Below are 24992 nucleotides of genomic sequence, written 5' to 3'. Positions count from 1 at the left end.
TTCTCAAAGAGAATCCAGATTTGTGCTCACTGGAGCAAGAAGGAACAAAAACTGCAATCAGTCACCTCACAAAGAATTTCTCTGAGGTACCATTTTCTTAATCACTAACTCAAGGAAAGAAAAAGAGGCACATTTAAGACTGGACAGACCTGCAGATTCATCAGTACACCAGTTAAGAAGTCAGGGTCTACTCATACTTGCATGGAAGATTTCCAAGTAAATAAATAAATTCAAAACCAGAAAACAGCACCCAGCCTCCCAGTTTGCTGTTGCTCTGGGAGGTCCCTGAGGGCAGTCCTGAGCTGGCTTGGAATCAGTGCCCCCAGCCCTAGATCCTGTGTCCTTTCTGCCAGGCCCAGAACACAGGTGGCTGTTGTGCTCATTTAAAGCAGCCACAGCTTCAGCCAGGGCAGTGCCCCTGAGCTCCTGTGGTTAGCTGGCAAACAGGAATGCTTCATGTGCAAGCTCTTCTACATCTTCTTTCTCCTGCAAACCCACAAGATGATGTCCTTGCCCTCCTTCCACCCTGGGATGCTGACAGAGGAGATCTGCTGGCACCTGCAGATCCCCATGAGAGCCACTCTTTCCATTTTGGCTTTCCAGTAATTCTCCCCATGCACAGCTCCTGTAAATCATTTACAGGGGCCTGGAATGACAGGGCAAGGGGGAATGGCTTCCCACTGACAGGGGCAGGGTTAGATTGGGATATTGGGGGAAATTCCCCCCAGTGAGGGTGGGCAGGCACTGGCCCAGGTTGCCCAGAGAAGCTGTGCCTGCCCCATCCCTGGAATTGTTCAAGGCAGGTTGGATGGGGTCTGGAGAAACCTGGTCTAGTGGAAGATGTTCCTGCCCAAGGCAGTGGGTTGGAACTGGATGAGCTTTGAGGTCCCTCCGGCCCAAACCATCCTGGGATTCCGTGGCTCTGTGAAGTCCTGCTCCAGTGGGAGCTGAGCCCAGCAGGACCCCCAGCCCACGGCTTGAGGCCATCACATGATGCTCCCTCCTGGGCTGCCTAGACTGAGCTGAGTCCCTGGCTGGGACTGGGCAATGCTGATGCCTGAATTTTCAGCCCATGAGAGAAATGCCCGTCCCTGGTAATTGCTCAATGTGCGGGATGAAAAAGATGCCAAGTTCCTGTGCTCGTTCCTTCCGTCAGAGTAAGGAGGGGGAGAGGGAGCTGCCCTTGGGCAGAGCCCATGTCCCTCTTCTCCAGGCTGCTCTCCCACCCCCTGCTCTGCTCAGCTCACATGGAGAGGCTCGGCCACCTCATCCTGGTCTTCCTGTCAGGTAAGAGGAACGTGTGGCTTTGGGTTTCAAGGGAAAAGGGTTGACAGGGTAAAGGACTGGGGCAAAGCTTGGTCTCCACCTGAAGGCTCCTTCCTTGGAGTTTTCTCCTTTCCTTTTATTTACCAAAGGGCCAGTGGTGATCCCAGTGCTCCCAGCTTTCCTCACAGGGATCCTTTTGAGTCAGAACAGGAAACACTGATGAAAGAAGTCCTCTTTTGTGAAATGTGAAATTGCAAAATCCTGTGTGTTTGCATTCGCAGGGCTTTGAATGTAATTTACATATATGTAAATTACCACAGGAGGGCTCAAGAGAAGGGAAATAAAACCCAGTGAAGGGCAGAGCTCTGAACTCTTGGGCACTTGGCTCTTTGCAGCTGGGAGAGGCACAGCCCTTGGAAGTGGGAACCAAGGCAAAGGACCCAGGTGGGGCTCCCAGCTCTCTGCCTTCTCTCCTCAGCCACTTTGGAGATCCCAGGTCCCTGCAGCACTGCAGGGAATAGCAACAAACCCAGGCTGTGGGAGCACAGAAACCTGTCCCAAAAATCCAAATGAGTTTGGAAAATGTTTACTATACTTTTTCCAGTAGAACCCAGGAAGGGAGGAGGAACACAAATAGTTTCTGATCTGTCAGCAGAACTGGTTGAGAAGAGAATGACACAACATTTTCCACAGAGAAATCAGGAAATCTTTAAATTATTCCAATCAAGAGGTGTTTTGCTGTGCTATGGGAATTGTAGGGACTGAGCTGGAGGAAGGAGGGGTCCTCAGGAGAAACAGGAGAGGCAGGCAAAGTGTTCTGGAAGGATTGCACAGGACAGGACAGGACACAGCCTGAGGTAAGTCCTGACTGGAAGAACTGAGTGCAGCAGCGTACTGGGATAAAGACTCGGAGGGGTTGGATACTTGCGGAGCACTGATCTATTTTATGCTTTGTTCTAGTCAAGCTGAAGGAACTTCAGATCTTTTAGTTTATAATTCACTTAGAATTGTTGAAATTATTTTAAGCAGTGTTATTAAAAGCCTCAGCCAGCACAAAGTCCTCACAAGAGCCTATTTTTAAATTTACTTCTGTTTTATCGTTACTTATGGTTTCACAGAAACATTTGCCTCTGAATTTTTTCACTAGAAATAGAGATTTCCACAAATACCACACTGTACTTCTCTCTGGAAGTATTAATAGCTCAGACTGTCCCCTCTGCCATTTCCTGTCACAAAGAGGAATGGAAATTAGAAATAAGGAACCAAGACAATTAAAAAAAGCCAAGCAGCCAAAGACCAGTTGTCAACATGGTTAAAATTCGTAAGATATTAAAAGATAGAGTGGAAAAAAACCTGCTAAATGCCTGGATTTAGAAGTGGGAGTGGGATTCAGAAGCAGCCTCCTAGCCAGCAAGCAGGACAGTGGTTTGTAGGTGTCAGTGTGATTCCAGCATTTTCCAGGGCAGTGTGGCTTTGCTCTGCCTGTGTAAAGAGCTTCAAAACGGGGATAAAGTTCATGGGCATTAACTGCAAAGGGCCTTTTCTGCAGCAGAGGGTATTCCACAGCCAAACACTGTAAAAGAGCTTTTAAAAATCAGGGCAGCTCGTCTGGTGCCAGCTCAACCTACCTGGATACCCAGCTCCATGCTCCTCAGGACCAGAGTATGAGGCAAGTTTATATTTAATGCACGAATCCTGATGACAAACTGGGCAGGAGCACAGGGATGACAGAGGTGGGATGTGGTTGAGCTCCAGACTGACTCCAGAGCAGCCACCACAGGGCCAGGAGGGAAGGCAAGGACCAAAGTTTACCCAAGCTTCAGAAAATCTGCAAATATTAAGAAATTTGAAACCTCCTGCCCTCAGTGCCACCCCAAGAACTGCTGCCTGGTAAGAGCCAATTCACCCACCAGGCACAGGGTCACCACAGACATTTTTCACAACACCTGAGCCAAGACTCTGAGCACACTGATCGCTGATGGGGGAAGCAGACAGGTGACAGCCCTACAGGTGACAGCCTTCCAGGTAACAGCCCTACAGGTGACAGCTGCCATCATTAGAGCTGTAAAGGATGAAAATGATGTTCAGCATCACCACAGTAGTGAGTGATAGACATGAGAGAGACCGGGCTCACCCCTCTCCCCTCCCTCCCTCCCTCCCAGCATCCTGTGCTGCAGAGAACGTCACCGTGGTGTATGGGATGGAGGGGGGCACCATTTCTGTCAACTGCTCCTACGACCCCCAGCAGCAGTGGTGGAGAGAGAAGAGCTGGTGCAGGCAGGTCGATGAGACCAAGTGCCAGCACGTGGTGAGTGCCCGATCCTTCTGGCTGCCATTCCTGAGGGGCAGGAAAAGCACCACCTCCATCAGGGACAACATCCACGACGGGGTCCTGACGGTCACCATGAGGCGGCTCAGGAAGGAGGATGCTGGGCTGTACCAGTGCAGAACTGATTTCCTGGGGGACACAAAGAGCCTGAGGAAGGTGCAAGTGGAAGTGCTGAGAGGTACGTCCTGGGGGTTGAGTTTCACGAGTTCCTACTCGAATTTCAGGGGTGCCTGCAGATGCCAAGGCGTCACCTCAGTAAACATCCACTGTTGTCTCACTCTAAGGAGGTTCTGTGCTTTGTTGCCTCTCTTTATTCCTGATGTAAGCACTATCACTTCACTGGTACTGGACGTCCAACATGCCATCCCCTTCTCGCTGCCCAGACTGATCTCCTGGCACACAGCCCCATGCCCCACCTCGCCTTGGCTACTTGCCCAGCTGGGGCACTGGTGACACCAGTGAACATCACCCAGAGGCACCTGCAGACTAAACTGTTCTGTTTCTATCAGCAGCTGTCCTGGAGACCCAAGTGCCAGAGGAGCCCAGAGCTGTGCAGAGCATCTCCAGGTGAGCCTAAAACTTGTGCTGGGACCTCTAGTCTTCCTAGGACTAAGGCAGTACCTCAAGAGTTTTTTAAAGGTTTGAACCATCTCCCTCATGGTTGTATTTCTGGTTCCCCACAGCTCCCCTCCTGAAGTGGATTTCACTGTTTTCTACATCCTTGCTGGGCTCCTGGTTACCAAGTCCATGGTGGCTGTACTGATTTGCATCGTTGGCATCAGCAGGAAGAACAGAGAAAGAGAGCAGAACCCAAGCCTGAGTGAGCAGCAGGTCCTCCCTTTCACTGCTGACCTCGGACACGATGGAACTGGCCCCTCCCGGGAGAGCACTCCGTGAGCTGATCCAAAGGGAGTCCATGGAAAAGGAACATCAGGCATTTGCAGGCAAAGCTTTGCCACCTGCTGTAAGAAAAGGATCACTACTAAACACAGGTGTGGATGAACCTGTCACTCTGGAGAGGGAATGTCACCATCTACCACCTCTTGTCATTGGCATCACACCCCCAGGCAGAGTTATTCCAGATACCATCCCCAATATCATTCCACCACAGTCTGAACTGAGACCCATCAACATCCTGTCATCTCAGGGCAGTGCCAGGTGACAGATTCTGTCTTTACGAGGTGAAGAAGACTAATTCCCAAAAGTTGCTTTGGACAGTGTGGATCCTTGGAGTCCCTGTGGAAAGGCATAAGGAACTGCAGGACAGCCCAGAAAGGGATGTGGTCTCCTTGCAGCTCCGAGCCTGCTTCCTCATTTCTGAAAGGACTTGGTGAGCAAATGAACTGTCTCTCTGTAGTTCTCCCTGTATTTTTTCTCCCCACTCAAGGGGATGTTACCAACATGTGGTGGTTGTTCATCCCTCCCCACAGTGAAGCTGCCTTTAGGCCTCCCAGGCAGACCTCAAACCCAGGAGCATTCACACTTCTTTTCCCTGCAATACTAAATAAAATAAAATTGATTCTCTGACTTAGGATGGATTCATGGTAGTGGGCTGCAGGACACCAGGTCACAGCCATCCCCCAAAGAAGAAGTGACACCTGGAACATGCTGGAGTGTTTACAGTGCTCAGAGCCAGTGGGACAGGCTGGCACATCCAGCCACTCAGGGCCACACAGGAGCAGAGCTCAAAGCCCAACCCCTCATTACCCAGAGGAGCTGTGGCTGCCCCATCCCTGGAAGTGTCCAAGGCCAGGTTGGACAGGGCCTGGAGCAACCTGGACTAGTGGAAGGTGACATGGGGAGTGGGTTGAGATGAGCTTTAAGGTCCCTTCAACCCAAACCATTCCATGATTCCATGTAAGTGCAAAGCAGCGGACAGATGAACATTCCCAGCTGAAGGCTGCTCTGGGATGTGTCAGAGCAGCACCAGAGACCAAAGATGCCCATTTCTTGTCCAGCCCCACGGCCTGGTTGCTAAATACAGCTATCACAGGGTATTGAAAGGGGAAAGGCAGCCAGTGAGCACCATGCAGCCTTCCCTCCCAAGAAATAACTCAGAGATTGTGGTTAAAAGATACCCTCCAATTCCAAACTGGCATCACCACTCGGGGCAGCAGCCTCTGAGTGACAGAGTGAGTTTGCTCCTCTGCAGCAGGAACTGTGTGGGGATAAAGAAGCTCCAGGAAATGGTTTTTTCCCTTGGTGCCCTAAACCACTCTCTGCTCCAGGATGGAAGGTTTTCCAGCCCTGCTGCTCTTGCTGGCACTACCAGGTAAGGCTCAGAGAGGCCACATAAGAGTGTCTGTGCACAGAGGGAGAGTCCTCCAGAGCCAACAAGAAATTATGAAGTTATGGGAGAAGAGATAGTGGTGCAAGGGGCTGTCAGAAACGTCCTGTCCAGTCTTAGCCTTAGCCTTGAGCTTCCCTGTGAAAGAAAGGATTAACCTTTTCCACACACTGCACTGCCCAGGGGACTGATGGACTCTGGACATCGCTGGTTTTCAGTGATCAGGGCAGCACTTCCAAGAGGGAATCTGGCCCTCAGCTGTGGATATCTGCAGAATATTCTTCTGCAGGGAATACAGAAGGTGGTTTCACCTGAGGGTGAGCTCTGCGGTCAACAGTGTGCCGGGTGGGAGACAGCCAAAATAAATCAAGAATGATGTGTCATTCCCATTTTTGTTTCACAGCTAAAGATGTTGTATTGGGACACAAAGATCCCACCAGAGGTTATCCAGGACAGGGCAAAACTCTATTACATAGTTCAACATAGAACCATGACAGGTACCTGTGTGTATCAAGAGGCAGAAGTGTCCAGGAAATTATTTTTGCTATATTAAATAAAATGTCTCAAAAGAAAGAAAAAAGAAAAGAATCAATAATTTACTGATTACCATCAAAAACAATGAATGCAATGTTGTAGGATTGTATTAATCAAAACCAAGTGGGTTTGGGACAGAATATATCATAGAATCACAGAATGGTTTGGGTGGGAATGGACATCAGGGACTGTGCTGAGCTTGGCTCTGCCCCTGTGCTGGGGGACACGGACACTCCATGAGGGTTGTTTTTTCCTGTCTTCTCCCTCTGATGAATCACCACTCGAGGTTTTTCAGAATTCGTGAGGCTGTTTGCAAAAGAAAAGGGAACTCCCTCTCCCTCATCACTCCCTTTCTATGCAAGACAACACCAGGAAACTCCAGCGTTTTATTTGGTGCAAAACAGTGTCCCAAATTCAAGGTAACTCTGATCAAAGTCTCCTTAAAGCAGGGGGGACTGGAATGATGAATGAGTTCTCATGGAAAATGATTAGAGTGCGGCCGAGAAAGCTCCAACTTAATGACTCAGGAGAATATCAACTCGAGACCTATTTCCAGGGGAGAAACAAACCACGGAATAGCACCAAGCTGGAAGTTTTGGGTGAGTTAATCAAAGAATTAATGATCTTCCAGAAGTCAGCAATTTTTTACCACTTGACAAGAAAGATTTCAGGTCAGTGTTAAAGAGCTCTGTTTGGAAATTTCCTGAGATACAGGTAATTCCTGAATTTCTTTTTTTTAAAACATATTTTTGATACAAACTAATGGGATAAACAAATTGGAGCCAACTGGTGTGAGGGGGGCCTGGCTTGGCTTCATTGATTAATGAAGTCTTACATTTACATCAGCAGATGGAACAGGCTCTGAGCAATCCAAATCTTTGCTGGAGAAAAAGTCACCAGTTTTTTAGCAGGAGAAAGAGTCCCCAGGGATGGATTGACATGGGAAAATCACCTGCTCATTGTTTTGTTTTTTTTTTCAAGAGGAATATAGGTCTTTGGATACAGATTCTGACCCCATTAAAGGGGACATTGCCACAGATGACACCAATAAGGAGCAGAGGTAAAACCAACGACTCCCAGACTCTGGATGCACAGCAGGATTTGAGGAGCAGTGTGACACAGTGCAGCATGTGCACACACACACAGAGACAGCAAGGGTGGTATTTGGGTGCTGAGTTCTTATCCTGGAAACATAATTCATTGTAAAACACACAAAATCCCCTCCCACATTAACCTCATCACCTCTAGTGCTGTAAATAGTAACGGAGATATCCTGGTTTTCCCTGCAGCAGTCTCCATGCCCTCGTGGTGCTGAGCTCCTTCCTGCCCACCACTGCTCTGGTTGCAGCTGTTCTCTTCCTCCTCACCACCTACATCAGAATGAAAAGAGCAGGTGAAGATCCCAAATCCTCCTGTCTGGTTTTCCCGCCCCTCACCTTGTCCTCCCACCACCCTGGATGTAGGGAAGGTCTGTCCACAGCAATCCTTTCCAAGGAGGCAGGGATGAGCTGGGAGTGAATGTGAGGTGTGAGCTGAATCCAGGAAGGGACAGGAGGGAGAGTCAGGTTTAAAATGAACAGGTAAAGGTCGTGTTTCACACTCAAATGAGTTTCTGTCATTCTTGGTAGGAAAAGGGATGGACACTGGCAAACATCCTGCTTTCAGACAGAGAGTACTGCAGGTAAGACACCAGCAGAGGCATCCCCTCGAGCTCCCAGACTAAAGCTGCCCGTACTTGTTGGTTGTCTGACATCTTTTTGCCAAGCAGCCACAACCTACCTTGGTTATTTGAGGAAATCCCAGCCTTTCTGCTTAATTTTGCTTATAGTATACTCAGAAAAATAAATGTAATAACAAACACACAGTGTTGATAATTTCCTGGCCTTGGATCTGCAGTAACATCACCAAAGCTTCTTATCAAAGGAAAACTTTATCATCCTAAATATTCAGTGTGTTGATTGTGGCTGCACCTTTCTACCCCAGTCCCTTCAATCTTAGGAAGTTGAGTTTGTGTAGAAGTTTCCTAAACTTCTCTGAGCACACGTTTCCTTTGCCACACATCCCCTCCCCTCTTCCCCAGCTTCACAAGACAAAAGGGAAATATTTGTGCCTGTGGATGAGCTAAGGCTAAATGTTCGGAAGCAAAAAATGCTGAATCTGTTTTTAACTTCTCGTTCTTTGTGGTTTCTCAGCTCAGAGGACACGAAGGGAGCGGGATGGCAGAAGGGGAACTGAGCAGGAGCACAGTCTATGCTGTGATCAGGCCCCAGCCGCAGCCCAGGCCCGAGGATGTTCTGTATGCCAACGTACAGCCTGTTCCCAAGGTTTTCTTCCACCTGCAGGAACCGCCGGGAAGTTCGGCCTCCTCAGGGCCTGTGGAATACGCGACTGTTCTCTTCAGAACCACAGCCCCACATCCTGACACTGCAACAGAGAAAAACAGCTTCACCTGAAGAAAGCAGCACAAAGCCTCGGGCTTGTTCGCTGAATTTTGCAGAACTGCACTTAAAATAACACGTTTGTACCCAGCTGCTGAAGGTGGGCGATGGGGTGAGGGGCAGAAGCAACTGAAAGGACACACGTGGGTGCACAAACCTTCCCTGGAAAACAACCTCACTTTTCTAACAGCACAGCATCGCACCCAGCTCTTGGTGGGCAAATCCAGAAGAAAGCTGTGGTATGTTTGCTTTTCCAAATTGCTGTTTTTAAATGACATAGAACTATAAACCCAAATGCAGGAAACTGGTTCTGTCTGGCAGCAGCTGATACAGCACCACGGCCAACAAGGGGCTGTGAGATACGGGAGATGCTTCCTTTGGACTTTCTTCAACAGCTCACTTGAGTACTCACAGAAAAAGCATTAATTACTGCCCACTCTGATAAGATCCAAGTCAGCAAAGTGGTAAAAATCTGCTTTATTTGAAACACACGAGGTGTTTCCTGGGCTTCAGGGAAACAGACAATGCACTTGACATGTTTTAGTAAACAAGAGGCTTGTTGGAAAATATTTGTCTACTTTATAGTATAAACTGTCATCAGCTTGAACATGCAGGGGTGAAATTTACATTCAAAATTATTGATTTGTTTTACAAAGAAATAACTTTGTATTTCCCTGTTTGTTGTTCATTAACACACACCAATGCTCCAGGATAAACCTAGCTTGACTTTATTATAAACTGTTGATCAAACTACAGAACCCTGATATCACGGTGATATGATCAAACATCCCTCAGGGATTACGGATAAATCCCCAAATTCATCTTAATTCTGTGAGCTGGAGCTGAGGATGCTGAATAGAACACAAAAATAGGTTTAAATTTTTGATACTAAGATTGCAAGAAAACTCCAGCCTGGGCACTGGGTGGCAAAGGAGAGAAGGAAGGGGAAAAAGCAGGGAATACACCTATGGACTGTATAAACTCTGTGAGTTATATACCTGCCCGTGAGTGCTTGTGAGATTCTGAGGGTGAGACAGAAGTAAATTCTGTTGACTGCTCTGATGTGGCTAAAAAATATCAGATTTTTTTTCATTATATCTGAGATGATTTTGTTATTCTACTGCAAATTTTATGAAAGCAAAGCTAGAAAATTACATCATAATAGTTAAAGAAACATATTTCTGGCTTCCCAAACAGCCTTGCATGATTGTTCTCTTCCTGTCCCAGCTTCCCATTCTCTGTTCTTACATACTTGTTATTTCCTTTTTTCTTTGTTTTTTTTTTTTTTTACGATCATCACTGTATTGACCAATTCTGGAAAGAACAAATGACACTCACCCTTGTGCTTTGGCGCATTTTTGAGATGGCAGAAGCGTTGGTGTGGGGTCGATACCGTTAAGTATTTCCAGTACTGTAGAGAACATGCCGTTCCAATCCTGTGCAGAGCTCTGGAGCAGCACTTGTGGAAGAGCAGTGCATCCAGAGGGATCACAGGCAGGCATGGAAACTGCCTCCTAAAGCGCCAAGACAGTGGGGTCAGACTGAGGGGAGACGGACGCCAAGATGGCGGGACGGGGCTGAGGGGAGACGGACGCCAAGATGGTGGGACGGGGCTGAGGGGAGACAGACAGCAAGATAATGGGATGGGGTTGAGGGGAGACGGACGCCAAGATGGTGGGATGGGGCTGAGGGGAGACGGACGCCAAGATGGCGGGATGGGGCTGAGGGGAGACGGACGCCAAGATGGCGGGATGGGGCTGAGGGGAGACGGACGCCAAGATGGCGGGATGGGGCTGAGGGGAGACGGACGCCAAGATGGCCGTGCCATCCCCACAGTGGGGGCAAAGCCACCCCCTGCCCTCACAGCTGCCACGTCACTCACAATGTCCAAATACAGGGAAAAAGCTTCCCGGTTTATAAATTTTATTAGCTGGAGAGTGTACACAGTACTTACAATTGCATCTATTAAAGACCAAAATACACTTGAAAAAATGCATCATATAAAAAAAATTATAAACTTTTAACTATATACAAACTTTGCCTGACATTACTTCAACCTCAGGACCCTCCCCTGTCCATTCACAAAGAAAAGTTTATTTTTCCCTTCTTTTTAACATGCAGGGCCTTAAACCCATCTAGCATCACTTGAGAACCATTTTTTTCCAAATCCCACTCTTTACACTCATATAAATCTGGTTTTTGAGGGGTTCACTGCTTCGGTGCTCTGGGTCAATTGACCACATTTCTCCCCGAGCCTCTTTTATCCTCACCCTTTTACTCTCTCCTGAAGTTTCTGCTCAAGTGTAGCCAATAAACAAAGAATTCTCATTTAATTACTAGACAGGTTTGAACTGGACGATGTCTCCAATTTAACAAATTTCCCCCGGAAAAGAAAGCAGACATTTTTGGTACCGTGTTGACTGGTGACTCCAGTCTCACCAAGCAAACAGGACTTTCAGCAGTGATACACATAACCCAAAACAAACAAAAATCTGACCGGAGCACTCAGGCTGTCACATCACTATTTAAAGTATCAACAATAAGACTTTCTATAACACAAATCCGTGTCTTCATACACATTCTACAACAATGGATCAGAGAACCTAGATATGAAGGGCTTATTGGGAAACAAGTTCTACCTGTTCAGAAGAAGCTTACAAGTTCTTTAAGAAAAGTAATTACTCCTTAAAAAAACCCCAAAACAAAATAAAAACTATGTCAGAGCAATAACCTTGCTTCCCAAATTTCCAGCTCTCAGAGAGGTTCCCTCAGGACAGAGATTAACCATCAGCTAAACAGCAGAAACATCATGGAGAGGCTCTTATTCCAGCACTAAAATATTCCACCAACAAAATGTACAGATGCTCTAAAAAAAATATTTACAATGCTGCTGCAAACCCAACTAAAGCATATGTTACTTCCTAAGGGAGCTGCATGTTCCTGAAATGAGGGAGCTCCCAGGAAATGCTGTGTGAGGGTTTCAGGTGCCAACTGAGGAAAATCAGCACCACACTGGAATTGGGCAAGAATTTAAGGCAGAAGCACCCATCAACATGCCATTAACACCATGGGGAGGGCACACAGAGCTAAGAATTCAGAAAAATGAACTGGAATCCTTTAGAACATCCAGCTGCCCAATTATGAACACCCACCTGCATTTCCTCCTCCACCTGCTTCCACAGGTGGAGTCACCCCTAGTACCTGGACAGGCATCCTCTTCCTCCAGGACTGCCTGCAGACAATGTAGAATCCAGCATTTCTCCACATTTCTGCTCCCTCCTCTTGCAATCCCTCAGTTCTTTCTCATATTCTTAGGTTTAGTAGTTTTCTTTTATAAAATGTCAACAGAATTTTCAAGGCTCTGTCTTTTGTATCCCCAACTTGCTAATTTGTCCTCCACTCTGTCTTTAGTCATAAGCTTCCAGTAACTGGGAAAACGTGGGCGGGGAAGGGGAAGAAGTAATGTGGGGTTTATTTTTCAAGCTGCATTTACTTCCTTTTCCACTTGAAAACAACGTTCACTGCACTTCACCCAGTCTCAGCCACCCTTGGCTGCTTTGCTCAAAAACCCCAAAACCCCTCACTCTGCAGCTTCACCTGTCCAGGTTCATATTCACCTGGCAATATTCCCAATCCCAAGTTTCACCGCTGTGATCCAGTTTTAACCACAGAACACAAAAACTGGAAGATCTGGGACTCCAGCAGGCACCTGATACACAGAGCAGCTTTGAACTCATTAAGGTGGGAGGGGACAGGCATGGAATGATGTGAGATCACCTGTTAACTGCTTTTGGCTACTGCTCCTATCACCAAATTTCAAAGCAGAAAGAATGGAGCAGGCTGAGAATCTGGAATGAGCTACAGAATTAAAGCTAAAGCTGTTTGTGGAGTTGCTCAGCCCAAAGCCAGCTGTAGGTCATGAAAAAGTCCCTTTTTTTAAAACTAAGTACTCCTCTTTCATTAAGTGCCACTTCTTTTTTTGTTTTAAAGAGAATAACCTATAATAAAGCCTGAAAGGTTCTTCAGTATCTGCCTTCATTTGCTAACAGTCCTTCAGGTACCTCAGGATGGGATGAGCTGCCCCAGCTGCTGCTGTACTGGAACATCCCTCACTCTGTAGAATTGTAGAGTGGATCTGGGCATCAAGAAATACCATCATGAAGCTGATCAAGTGCCAACACTCTGAGACTGAGGATTTGATGTCTTCTGGAGGAACTCTGCACTCAACTGGCGGGTTAGAGGGAAGATTTAAAACAAAAAACCCTTTGGAAGAGACTCACTTAAAATTTTAAATCACTTTTATACTCACATCCAGTTTTCTTCCAAAGCAACAACTACTGGCAATAAACATATAAAATCCCCCCAGAGATTGCTTTTACTAATGAAATCCTTCTCCCCACATCACCCTCTCCCACCTTAGTTCTTGGAACAGACACACAATACACCAAGTCCTGCAGTAATCTTGAGTATTTCTATCATTGACTGGATGGCTGAACCTTTCCCCGAGAAGAGCTTGTTGTTTTACACATTTACAAGGTGGAACTGAAAAGAATCCCCTTCAGTTTCTGCCAGGTCCAGAAGTGCAACAACAGGGACCAGTCCAGGGAAACGAAGTCCAAAGGTGTCAGGAGTGGATGGAAATAAGTCTCTGCTGGGCAAACACAGTCCTGTGCTGCAGCTGACGAGCAGTGAGACTCCAAATTCCCTGTGCTGGATCAGGAGAGTGCACCAAGGAAGTCTGGAAGTTTCTGTTTGTTAAAATCTCAACCACACCCTGAACACGTGGTGCTTGTTCTGTAGAAAAGGACAGGCTGTGACACGGTGATTGTCCCACTCAAAGACTCGCTGGACACACTGGACAGGCAGGACAGACTGGCAGGAGAGCTGGGAATTCCATCCAGGTGTTTTTCTCCTGGAAGCAGTGGTTAGGAGACTCTGATCATCTGTGTCATCGCTTCTTCGTTGGTCTGAGTGGGATCCTGCAGACACAAAATACATCTCAGGTTGGACTTCAACACTTTTCCATGAAGCAGAGAGAAGCACACACAGCTACCAGGAGCAGACACTCCTGCCCCTCCCTCCATACTGACATGTGTCCTAATGTTCCTGGGTTTTACAAAACGTTTGTGTGAGTTTGCCCTAAGAAATATGAAGTGAATATACTTCTATCCACATTACTGTCATTAAATTCCTCAAGGCAAACATCACTTGCTCTCTACAAGACAGGAGGTTTTTTCCCCAATGCCTGAAACATAAATTCGAAGGCAGGGAAGGACAATGGTCAGCAGCCTCCAAAAAACCCAAACAAACCAGTACAACACCTGTAAAGAGCAACGTGAAGGACTGAAAGGGGCAGCTGTCCAACAGGCAGACACCAAACCCCACTGACCTGCATGTGAGGGCTGTCCTTTTCCTTGGGGGAGAAGAAGCGTCCCCCCTCTCCCCGTTTCCTGGCCATGGCGTGCCGGTGCCGGGACTCGTGCAGGTATTTCTGCAGCAAAGGGAAGCAGGACATGAGAGAGCAGCCACAGTTTCCAGGTCAGTGCTTCCTTAGGGGAAATTCCCGACCGCTGGAAAAGCCTGCCCCGTCCCCATCCATCCCCCTGCCCACACACAGCGTGTGTACAGCCAACACCCACTTGTAACACAGCTCCAAGGACACCCCAAAGCACCCAAAGGAAGAAGGACTGTCCCCAAAGGACTTAAAAAATTTGCTCTGATGTAGCTTATTAACAACAACAACATTAAAAACCACCAAGATTCCAGTCCTCATTTTCCAGCCTGGGTGGGGTTCTGTGCCTTTCTCACAGAGCAACCCTGTGTTAGATCAGAGTTTTATTCTCACCCTTCTTTCCTTGGGAATTTTTCCCTCTGCTTCCAGCTTAGCCCGTGCCTGTCTCCTCTTCAGGATGCGGTGGTACTGCTTGGCATTCACATAGAGGGGCTCCTCTTCCAGCATCTCTGCCCCAGGCAAAGGGATTCTCTGGATGGCTGGGACTGACCCAGCTCCAGGCACCATCTGTATGGAGAAGGTGGGTTTAGTACTTGCAGCTCACAACACAAAATGAACACTAAAAATAGTTAAAAAATCAAACCATTAAAATGGAAAGTGTTTGGGTTTTGCTCAGATAATGCAGCTGCTTAAAGCAGCAACAAAGCTGTTCTCAAACTGCAGAACAAATTTAAACAAGTCAATTACTTATCACTCCTGCTTGCTTTTTCTTTTCTGATAAAAGCAGAATTTCAATAAATTATACAATTCCATGACCATGTTCCTGCTTCTTGTACAGTTAAACAGGACATACCAAGTCTTCCCTTTTTTGGGGTTCTCTCTTATTTGAATTACATGCTAATTTCAGAGCATTTCTAAGCAAACATTGCAGAGCTGCTGACATCTAGTGGGGACCAACAAAACTCCAGGTAAAGGGCCTCACACTACAAAAAAATAGGAGCTGGCAGGAAAAACCTCTGTGAACCAAATCCTGAGGGACCCTCGAGAAAATTAACAGTTGACTTGAATTATTTAAGCCTTAAGGCCATTGCTCCCTATCACTCCACACCCCTGTGAAAATCCAGGCAGATCTGTGTACAGGCATCTTAAACCTCAGCCCTTAAAGACATCAGTGGGAAGTTTCACACCTACCATGACCATTCCCCCTGAATTGACAACGTTTCCAGCCACTGGCAGCGTCACTGTGACTGTCCCTTGGCCACTGCTGGTGGTGTTGGTGTTGGCTCCTGTCTGGACAATCTGTGCTCCAGCCAGGCTGGCTGCTGGAATGGTGATCATGCCTGTAACAGGGACTGTAACTTTAAGGAAGTAAAACACAAAAGAAAAAAAAAAAAAAAAAAAGAAAAACGAAACAAAAACACGCACACAAAAAGAAGGGAACACCATTAGTCCCACTTCTGTGTTTTACTCATTCATCCTTCCATAACATGCAGAGATTCACAAAAGCATGGAAGTGAGTAACTAAATTCCATCAGAATTCCTGGTTTTTGCATTTGTACCTGCACAGTAACCCCTGTGTGATGGAACAGACTGTGTACTCTCGAGGTGTAACAGCAAAATTAAGGGTTTCTGTTCTAAGAGCCCTTGCCAAAGACAAGACCCATTTTTTACGGTTCTGGGGAAAGAACCTCGGAGTGAATTCCTGCAGAACACAAGCATCTCCTCCCACACTCACACACCAACAATGTGATCCCAGCACTCAGCTCAGTGTGTTCTTTGACAACAATCCCAGGGCACTAACTAACCCCCCCAAGAGCCCCTTCTCCCCCACCTCTCTACCTTGCTGCAGGATGGTGCCGTCGGCGTTCACGGGCTGGTACACGATGGTCTGGCCCTCAGCAGCCTGGGCGACCTGCTGGCCTTGCACTGCTATTTGTTGCTGGGTCTAAACAAAACAAACAACACAGGAACTTTACAGACTGCTTATTGTTTTCACATTTTACAATTCCTGAATTAGCACATGGTGCTTGAGGTGTTCCAGGCATCTGTCTCTGTTGCCTCATTACCAGCATCAAGAAACAGGCTGGAGCACAGACCAAATAACTGGAGATAAAACACCTGAAGCACATGTGAGATACTTTTTCTAACAGTGCAGTGCTCAATATTGAAAGAACAAATTCTAGGTTTCCTGTCTCACTATGAATATGTGAAAGGAAGAACTATTCTGCTCCGAAATTTAATTTTGGTCCTAACCAAAAGCATCAGCAGAAACCCCAGGTGTGACTGGACTACTCCACAAAATGGCCCAAGTATGGAATTAGCAATGCTTCATGTTTTCAAAATTCGACAAATAGACAAAAACAACCACGAACCAATAAAATACAAAGACACAATGGATAAAAACATGCAATCTAGTTATTCTGCCCCAGAGTTATGTATGAAAACACTACAAAAACATGACATTTATTCTCAAGTTCTCCTCAATATTAATAATTCCTTCGGGTTTTTTTTTTTTTTTTTCCTTTTTTACTTAACCACATCTTAAGTCATTTGGCAAGTTTCTCTTCCTGTTCCTCTCCAGAAAAGCCTTTCATGCTGGTGCAGTTACCTGTGTCTGGCCAGCAGTAACTGCAGTCTGGGGCTGCTGTATAATGATCTGCTGGGTCTGGCCCTGCTGCCCCTGTACCTGCACAGCCTGCCCACCTTGAATCTGAATCTGACCTGGCTGGACCAACTGAATCTGTGGAAGAAAGAGTCAGAAAGGAACATTAACTATGCCTCTGATTTCTCCCTCCTTGGCCTCAGCATGACCAAGTCATCTCTGAGGATGATTTACTGTTGCACAGAAAAAGAAAGCACCGAGTCTTCTCTTTTTCCATTTTAAAATGAGGAGTTTTAATGGATTCCTCCCTGTGACACATCACCACAGCCACACAGCAGAGGGACCAACATGCTGTGTCACTGTGCTCCAGCAGTTCTCCACTGCTTACACAATAAATCAGTCAGAAGAAATAAATTATTCACATGAAACTGGTAATAATAATAGTCAGGTGAAAGAAGAAGAGGACTAAGATTTAAGACATCTGTGGAGTGTTAATTATCCAGCATACAGAAGTACTCCTGGTATATATAAAGTTGTCCTCAGCTTTGCAAAGTCTTTCCACCACCACGAAACATTCTTAGATTAAAAAAGGGAACTGGAACATGGTTTGAAGCTTGTGCTTAAAAACACAGTTATTGATTTTCCTCCAACAACCAGACTGGAAAAAACCTCACATAAAATATAATCGTTTTCAACAAAAGAAATTTTAAATTAACCTCTCAAAACACCAAGACATCATTTGCCTTCCTGGACTCTGCTGAACTGGATTCCTAAATCCCATTCTAAACCACCAGGACACTTCCACTATGCCATGGTTGCAGTTCTTCCCTTTGCTTCACAAACAAACACCCTTCAACCACCTCTTTAAATTTACAAGTATTTCCAGATAATTGTTTCCAAAAAAATCCACCTTCTGTACCTTCTACAGTATTGCCTTCTGTGCAAAGGGGATGTTTAAATTCCCCTTCAGCCATCACATATTAGATGAGCTCAAGCACAGGAGGTGTTTTCCAGAGGCTTTCTTCAGGTTTGGTTTTTTTTAAAATCCTCTTTCTGAGCCATAAATTGAGCAGGCACCAGATCCCCAAGTACACTGCAAGGGCCAGGTAAAATGAAAAAAAACATCCCAATGAACAAAAAAACCTGGACCAGTGGAAGGTGCCCCTGCCCGTGGCAGGGGGTGGAACGGGATGGGCTTTCAGGTCCTTCCCAACCCAAACCATTCCACAACTGTACGAAAAAAAACCCCAAACCAACCCAGCCGTATTTGAGTGGACTTCACCCAAAAGGTTTGCACCTTCACCCAAAAGGTTTGCACCTTCACCCAAAAGGTTTGCACCAAGCCACAAAGCACAAGAGCTGAGTTCCCAACGGCCCTTCGTGGCACTCCACACCCGCAGGAAACAGCCTGTGCCCACGGTGTTTCTGGCACAGCCCCGTGGCTGTGGGAGCACCCAGCGTGTCCCCTGTGAGCTGGCACCAGCCCTGGCTGTTTGTCTCACCTGCTGCAGCCCCTGCGTGCCCGACACCGGGACCTGCATGATGGTCTGGCCCTGCCCGCCGGGCACGGCCTGCACCATGATGGGCTGCCCCGTGGAGGTGATGAGCTGCCCGCCGCTCACCTGGACCATCAGCGGCTGCCCCTGCACCTGCAACAGAGAGAGCCACGATGAAACCCCCTGGCACTGCCACCCAGAGCTCCAGGGCTGACCCACAGCGACGTGGTGGGCACAGAAACCCAGCCACAGGCACTGACCCGGGGTCAAACAGCCTGGCTTTCTAAAGCTTCCCCCGGGATGTGCTGCGGGGTTTAGTAAATTATCTGTTTCTCTTGCAGTCTAATTGCTACAAAGCATGAAAAGCATCACCAGATTTTCCAGCCACGGTAACTACCTTCATGCACAGCCCGAGAGCAACGTGGAATAAAAGAAACTCCATTCTCCACATCACAATTACTGATCTTTAATGGGGGTTCCTATTGAGAGAGGTCTGGATAAGCTGCTCTTACAGGGAGATTCTGGGGTGGCTTCAGCTCTCTCCAATTTCATGCCTACAACATTTCCATTTCCTGACTGACACGGAGCATGTGATGTGCTTAGAGAAACTCTTCATGGTTATTAAGTGAAAATTGTAACTGGAGCAACACAAAATGTAGTTCAGTGAGGAAAAGTGAAAGCAGATGAGCAGCAGCCACTTCTGAGCCCAACAAGGCTTAGAGTGGATTTATAAATATAAATATATATCTGAGCATGGGGAGGCCCTGGCACAGATCACCCAGAGAAGCTGTGGAGCCCCATCCCTGGAAGTGTCCAAGGCCAGGTTGGAGGGGCTTGGAGCAACCTGGGCTAGTGGAAGGTGTCCCTGCCCATGGAAGGAGGTGGCACTGGATGGGCTTTAAGGTCCCTTCCAACACAAACAAAAGTCTGGGATTTTATGGTAAGTCTCTGGTCACTGGGAGAAAGGTCCATGAAAAGAAAAAGAAAGGGAAAACCTCTCTGTTTAAACCCCCTCACCTGCCAAATTCCCCATTTCCCAAATATATCTTGGAAAATGCTCTCCTCCACAGCTTAAATGTGAAATGAGTTATGAAACTGGAAATCACTCACAAGCTGAGTTGTTTGGGAACAAGAGCAACACAAATTGGTAAGAAGTCACTGAGTTCCCATGTTTCTCCTTGTGAATCCCTGAGACAGGGATTCACCCCGACCTAGTGACTCCACAGGTCACCTCCCAGCTGTGACACTGCTGTCCCTCAGCCTGTACAGTCACATCCACGTCCCCCAACACATCAGCAGGACTTGGTCTGGGTTACAGGGAGGAGCATGCTCATGTCAGCCACAGAGAAGCACAGGCAGCAGCACAATATCCAATAAGCAGAAAGGAAAACGACACATTCCAGGACTTTTGTTAATGAATTAGAGCAAGACAAAATGAAGAGAGGGTGGGGAACATAGCAACAACCAGAGGCCACAGTGACCCAAGCAATCCAAGTCAGCCAGCAATTCAGATTTTAACTCTGAACATAAAAAATGCTGTGTTCACTTTGCACCTGGCAAGACCATTCCAGCCCCTTGGAACTCTCCTGCTCTGAAGAATTCAAAACCAAAGGAAACCAAAAAACTGAGAGCAAAGTGCAGTGCTAAATGCTAGGGCTGCCCAGGGTCTGTCAGCTGCTTTAAAGAGGGTTTTTTGAGCCCCTGTAAAGCCTGTGTGAGGTAAGGAAATGGGGTCTGCAGACAGAAAATACTTCACACTGAAACAAATCATTTCTTTCCATCTGTGATGTATTTACTGCTTGGATTCCCACTGCTCCTGGGTTGCCCTGTGTTAGTCATTTGTAAATAAGGAATTGCATCACTCTATCCCAGAGAGGCCAATATTGTCCCCAGGTGCTCTTTCTATCACAGGAAAAGGTTTCACTCCTCAAGCTCAGGGCTCACCCACCACCTCTGCCTGTCATGGAGTGAAGAACTACAGAACTCCCCACGGGGGAGATCAGAAAACTCATCTCCTTGGAACTACAGGAAATCTTTGGGGTTTATCTCCACTGTCACTTCCTCACCTGCACGTTTTTTCCTTTGAAGCCCCATTTAATGACTATTCCCTTTCAGAACCACAGCAGCAGGAACTCCTGAATGCAGCAGGGATTCTGGGAGAGCCCAGCCAAGCTCCAAGGCCATGGAAAACCCCAGAGCCCTCCAGCATCCAGCACAGGTGCTGCTGCTGCCAAATGCTCCTGTCCCTCCTGCAGCCCTGAACAAACACAGCATTAGATATGTGGCGTGGGGAGGGTCATGCAGTGCTCAGAAACACAATCAGAGAGATCACCACTACCTGCAGGGTCTGGACTTGCTGGCCTGAGGCCGATGCCACCTGGGCCTCAGTCTGCAGCTGGACAGCAGTGACACCTCCCTGCTGCTGGGAACAGGAACAGGGAGAGCTTGAAACAGGGAAAGGCACAGCTCTGGCACGACACAACGACGAGGGTGAGTGTAAAATTCATACACACTGCTCTGGGAACACGAGGAGTGGGAACGTTTAGCAAACCTACGGACGGAATTCCCACAGAACCGCACGTGACACTGACAGGCTTCAACACCCCGACTGAATTCACCTACAAAGGACAGGAGGGATGGTTTGGCAGAATGTGAAACCTCAGTTTCAGGGTTTTATCCTGCTCAGTGCTCCCTTCACTGCCCAGGTTTCTCGCTGGGAAGGGCTGCAGGGTTTGGTCACGCTGGTTTGTCACAACAGAGGCCACAATCCCCTTCCTGCAGCACAGTCAGAGCTTCATCTCTGCCCACCACTGACCTTGAAGGACAATCTGGAGAGGCTGCAAGACCAGTTAGAGCTAAAAGCCTTCTCTATCTTTAGCCTCCTTGGTAAGAGTCCCAAAATAATCTGTGTAACTGTGTTACTGTTGGGGAGAGGAAGGACAGCTCTCTCCTCAGAGCTGTACTGCAACAGCCTGGTAAAACAACTCATTTTAGAAAAACATTTCATGTCAAACACAGGCTTTAAGAGCATGTACTGACAGTGAAAGTGTCCATAAAACTACATAGATCTTTGGTTGTCTGCTGGAAGCAGGTATTTTTGATAAATCCTAATGTAAAGTTTTTTAACCTCAAGTGCAATCTTGTTCTGCCTGAAAAAGTTAATTAAATTCAATAGGAGAAGCTGGTCCTTGCTGAAGCCAAAGCAAAGCAGATCTCGGTGAGAACATGATCCAGTGGCTCATCCCTTTGCATGACAAACTACCAAACTCCTCTTGCCTTGAACTAGAACAAACGGAAGATGCAACAAAAATTCAGCAGCAGCACAACTTATCTGAAAATACATCACTAAATCTGAACGGGGGAAGTTTAACAGTAAAAATCAATAAGCCCTTAAAAATCCAGCCCTGCTCATCTGCACATTATAACATGAACTAGGAACTTCTTTCTGGAAGGGATCAGTTCATCCCAAGCTACATGGTTTGTTTAATTTCTGTACTGTATGTTCATTTTGATCCACCTGTAGTTGTAAAATGAAGAATCTCAATAAATATTTCTTTTGAGGAAGCGTGGAGGAAGCCTCTGTGGGCTTGAACAAAACCTGTTTCAATTTGGAGGGGACCCTACACTGTTCCTGTGGACAACTGCCTGTTTCTGTTCATAGTCTGTCTCCTCCATTTTCAGAGATTTGTTCCTCTCCTCACATCCCAAACTCTGCCAAATCCCTGCTACACTGAAATCTGCCAACTTGTACACCTGTAATTTAATCTGATAATTCCTGTATTATAAAAGCCACATTTCCTCTGACCTTCAGCCAAGTCAGATCCCCGAGCAGGTGCCAGGAGTCAGGTGAACACGTGTCCAGGCAGGATCACGAAGCCCCTCAGTGCCCCTGTGACCCTCTGGGGACACAAAGGGGGTGTCAGTGAGCACTGACCCCCCCAGCCCCCCTCCCACCTTCCATACCTGCTGCTGGATCTGCCCGGCCTGCACCACGATCTGCTCCGTGGAGCTGTTGCTGTTGGCCGTGTACTGCTCCATGGCCACAGGACCCCGGGCTGGCTCCTGCAGAGAGGGACAGAGCAGCTCATTATTGGCCCGAGGTGGCACATCTGTGCTCCCTTACAGGGGCTGCACAGCAAAGCATCTGCTGCCCCCAGGACAGGAGCTCACAGGCAGCTGCTGCTCCTGAGGGACCCAGGAACAAACCAGAGGGGTCAGTTCAAGCACATCTACCCTGACTGAGGGACAGAGTATCCCACTTCTGTCCTGATCTTCAGTGCCTCCAACAGGAGCTCTGAACCTGTTCCTCCTCCTCTTGGAGTCTGCATGTCCTGGGCTACAGACACCTGCCTGTGGGGAGGGTGTCACTGCTAAAGAACCTCCCAAAATACAACGTTTGGGTGCAAAACCAAAGTGCATCTCAAGAATTCAGCAGAGCTAAGTGAAGTTCTCTCCTTCCCCCACTACACACCATTCCTCATATCTCTTCCCTTTCCTCCTATTTCCATAGAATCATGGAATGGTTTGGGTCAGGAGAGACCTTAATGCCCATGACCCTCACAAGGGTTAATTTCTTCCATAAAGAACTTATATATTCAAAGCTATTCCTCATATATTTTGGGAACCACCAGCAGATTTCCCAGCGCCTCCACCCTCCTGCTGCTGCTCGTTCCTCAGCCCTTTCCCTACACACATGAACACAGTGCTGAAATAAAACATCAGCTCCAGCACCTCCTTTTCCCTCAGCCTGCTTCTCCCAGGATCAACAAGGGAAGAATTCTTACTGTTACTGTAACAAGGTCTTTGATTCATGTCATGACTGAACAAGTACCTGCTACATTAGGGAAAGAAAACACAGCCTGGAACTTTAATTTGCAAAGCCTAAAGCAACAAACCCCCTCAGGCTCTCTCAGTTTTCCAAGGAATGCTGACAGAATGTAGTCCCAGACTCCCTGGAACAGTTGCTGTGGTTACTGCTGCCGTTTCAGCTCCATCCTTTGCCCATTTACTAACAGTTTCTCCCAGCCTGCCAGAATAAAAGCAAGTAAATATTCTTCCTGAACATGCTCGTGTCTGTCATGTGTCTCATTTCAGTTCTGCACTGGATACTTCATTTCTGCCCCAAATGCCTGTGGGCCTGTCAGAGAGCAACTCCCACATTTCCTTCTCCAGGAAAACATTTCAATATCCAGCCCAGGATGCCAGGACACTGTATTTGCCAGGAGTTCTCTGTCTTCCTTAATGATACAACCAGTAACCAAGCACAGGCAAACCTCTACTTGGGAACACTTCATCCCAGCCCCCCGGATCAAGCCTGTCTTGTTTAATTACAATATCAGCAGCACTGTAATCCTAATGCTCTGCACCAGCCACGGCCAAAGTTACAGACCAGATTTTCCACGTGCTGGCTCCTCATCCTCCAAGGGATTATCTCATTCCTTCATTAACACAGAGCAGCCAAGTTAAATTTTAAAGATCAGAGATCCATGGACGGCAGGATGGAGCTCCTCCCCCAGTGAGCTCACAGGCAGCTCCTCCTCACTGGGAACACACTGGGAATGACTGAGGGTTCCAGTCCCAGCACTATAAATATATATATATATATCTCACAGAATATCCTAAATTGGAAGGGACCTGATAGGATCATCAAAGTCCAACTCCTGGCCCTGCACACCAAGAATATATATTTATTTATATATATACACACACACACATATATATGAGGGCACAGAAGCTGCAGCAGTGCCAGTCTCCTGAGCAGACAGCCCGCTCTAAAGGCAAACCCGTGTGATGCCCAGCCCTGGGACGCGTTTGAACGTGCCCCATCAGCGCCGCTGAACGGGCGGGAGTTCCCAGGGCAGAGCCGCGATCCCTCCAAGGGCAGCGGCGAAGGGCAGAGGGGGTTTCACCCCCGCAGCTTTGTGTGCGCCGCCCGGCAGGACACGGCAGGACACGGCAGCACAGCGCGCGGGGCCCGGGCTCGGTCCTGAGTCCGGCAGGGACCGGGGGGGTCGTTGTGCTGCGGGAACCGCCGGCCCGGGGCTCTCCGGGAGGGCCGGGCAGGTTCACCCCCCGCTGCTCGAGGGGCCGGGTCCGCTCCCGGAGCCCCCGTGACCGGACACCTCCGGCGGCACCGACCGCGGCCGCGAACCGCCGGGAACGGGGGCGGGGGGGAAGGACGAGCGGGGGGGCGGCCCGGGCCCATCTGCCGCCGGGGAGGCCCCGGGGAGGGCGGGGCGCTGCGGGCTCCGGGCCCCGCCGGGGCAGGACGAGCCACCGACTGCCCTGCCCGGCGCCGGAACAGCCGGGCCCCGGTTCGCCGCCAGTCCCGGAGCAGGCGGGTGCGGTGCCGGCCCCACTCACCCGCCGCTCCGGGCCCCGTGCCCGTCCCCCGTCCCGCTCCCGCTCCCCCGCCCCGCCCGTCCCGGCGCGCGCTCACCGTGCCGCGCTCCGCTCCGCGCCCCGTGCTGATTGGCTCCGCCGCGCGGCCCCGAAACCCAATCAGCGCCCGCACTCGCCCGCCGCGCAAAATGGCGCCCAACCGCGGACAAAGGGGGCGAGGGGCGGGGCCCCGCCGCCCAACCCGCG

General features: G+C 48.2%; 3 protein-coding genes and 1 long non-coding RNA gene across 19 annotated transcripts in view; 2 read left to right on the top strand and 2 right to left on the bottom strand.

Annotated features, from left to right (window-relative positions):
- Nucleotides 1-10508, bottom strand: part of LOC116798454 — a 29887-nt gene extending 19379 nt beyond the window's left edge. Inside the window, exons 1-4 of one of the 2 annotated variants that reach the window (XR_004360894.1) lie at nucleotides 10193-10508; nucleotides 8727-8840; nucleotides 7659-7786; nucleotides 5544-6722 (exon numbers count right to left, since the gene is read on the bottom strand). This is a non-coding gene — a long non-coding RNA (uncharacterized LOC116798454). Of the gene's footprint in view, nucleotides 1-5543; nucleotides 6723-7658; nucleotides 7787-8726; nucleotides 8841-10192 lie in introns of those variants that run through there. The other variant, XR_004360895.1, reaches the window with a different exon arrangement.
- LOC116798449 (triggering receptor expressed on myeloid cells 2-like) lies at nucleotides 1106-5205 on the top strand. The gene is given in 5 exon segments (XM_032710919.1): nucleotides 1106-1174; nucleotides 1176-1287; nucleotides 3429-3773; nucleotides 4105-4162; nucleotides 4279-5205. Coding segments are annotated over 5 exon segments (798 nt in total). The 3' UTR covers nucleotides 4493-5205.
- Nucleotides 5408-10270, top strand: LOC116798450. 2 transcript variants are annotated; one of them, XM_032710921.1, is made up of 6 exons: nucleotides 5408-5867; nucleotides 6866-7015; nucleotides 7398-7476; nucleotides 7706-7809; nucleotides 8045-8097; nucleotides 8609-10270. In XM_032710921.1, the coding sequence occupies exons 1-6, from the start codon at nucleotides 5825-5827 to the stop codon at nucleotides 8867-8869; spliced, it is 690 nt and encodes a 229-aa protein (XP_032566812.1). In that variant the 5' UTR covers nucleotides 5408-5824; the 3' UTR covers nucleotides 8870-10270. The 2 variants fall into 2 exon arrangements, with proteins under 2 accessions (XP_032566812.1, XP_032566811.1); XM_032710920.1 differs by lacking the exon at nucleotides 5408-5867 and having other exon boundaries at nucleotides 5879-7015.
- Nucleotides 10509-10760: 252 nt separating the features above from the next.
- On the bottom strand, nucleotides 10761-24965 carry NFYA (nuclear transcription factor Y subunit alpha). 14 transcript variants are annotated; one of them, XM_032710912.1, is made up of 10 exons: nucleotides 24844-24965; nucleotides 22368-22466; nucleotides 20740-20826; nucleotides 18411-18557; nucleotides 16915-17046; nucleotides 16146-16251; nucleotides 15498-15664; nucleotides 14700-14873; nucleotides 14244-14345; nucleotides 10761-13833 (listed from the first exon to the last, which is right to left on the bottom strand). In XM_032710912.1, the coding sequence occupies exons 2-10, from the start codon at nucleotides 22440-22442 to the stop codon at nucleotides 13780-13782; spliced, it is 1044 nt and encodes a 347-aa protein (XP_032566803.1). In that variant the 5' UTR covers nucleotides 22443-22466; nucleotides 24844-24965; the 3' UTR covers nucleotides 10761-13779. The 14 variants fall into 14 exon arrangements, with proteins under 14 accessions (XP_032566803.1, XP_032566804.1, XP_032566805.1 ...); XM_032710913.1 differs by lacking the exon at nucleotides 24844-24965 and adding an exon at nucleotides 24768-24782; XM_032710914.1 differs by lacking the exon at nucleotides 24844-24965 and adding an exon at nucleotides 24116-24120.
- Nucleotides 24966-24992: the final 27 nt, after the last annotated feature.

Source organism: Chiroxiphia lanceolata, chromosome 25, assembly GCF_009829145.1.
Source record: "Chiroxiphia lanceolata isolate bChiLan1 chromosome 25, bChiLan1.pri, whole genome shotgun sequence".
NCBI classification, from domain to species: Eukaryota; Metazoa; Chordata; class Aves; order Passeriformes; family Pipridae; genus Chiroxiphia; species Chiroxiphia lanceolata.
This window is presented reverse-complemented; position numbering and strand designations above follow the sequence as displayed.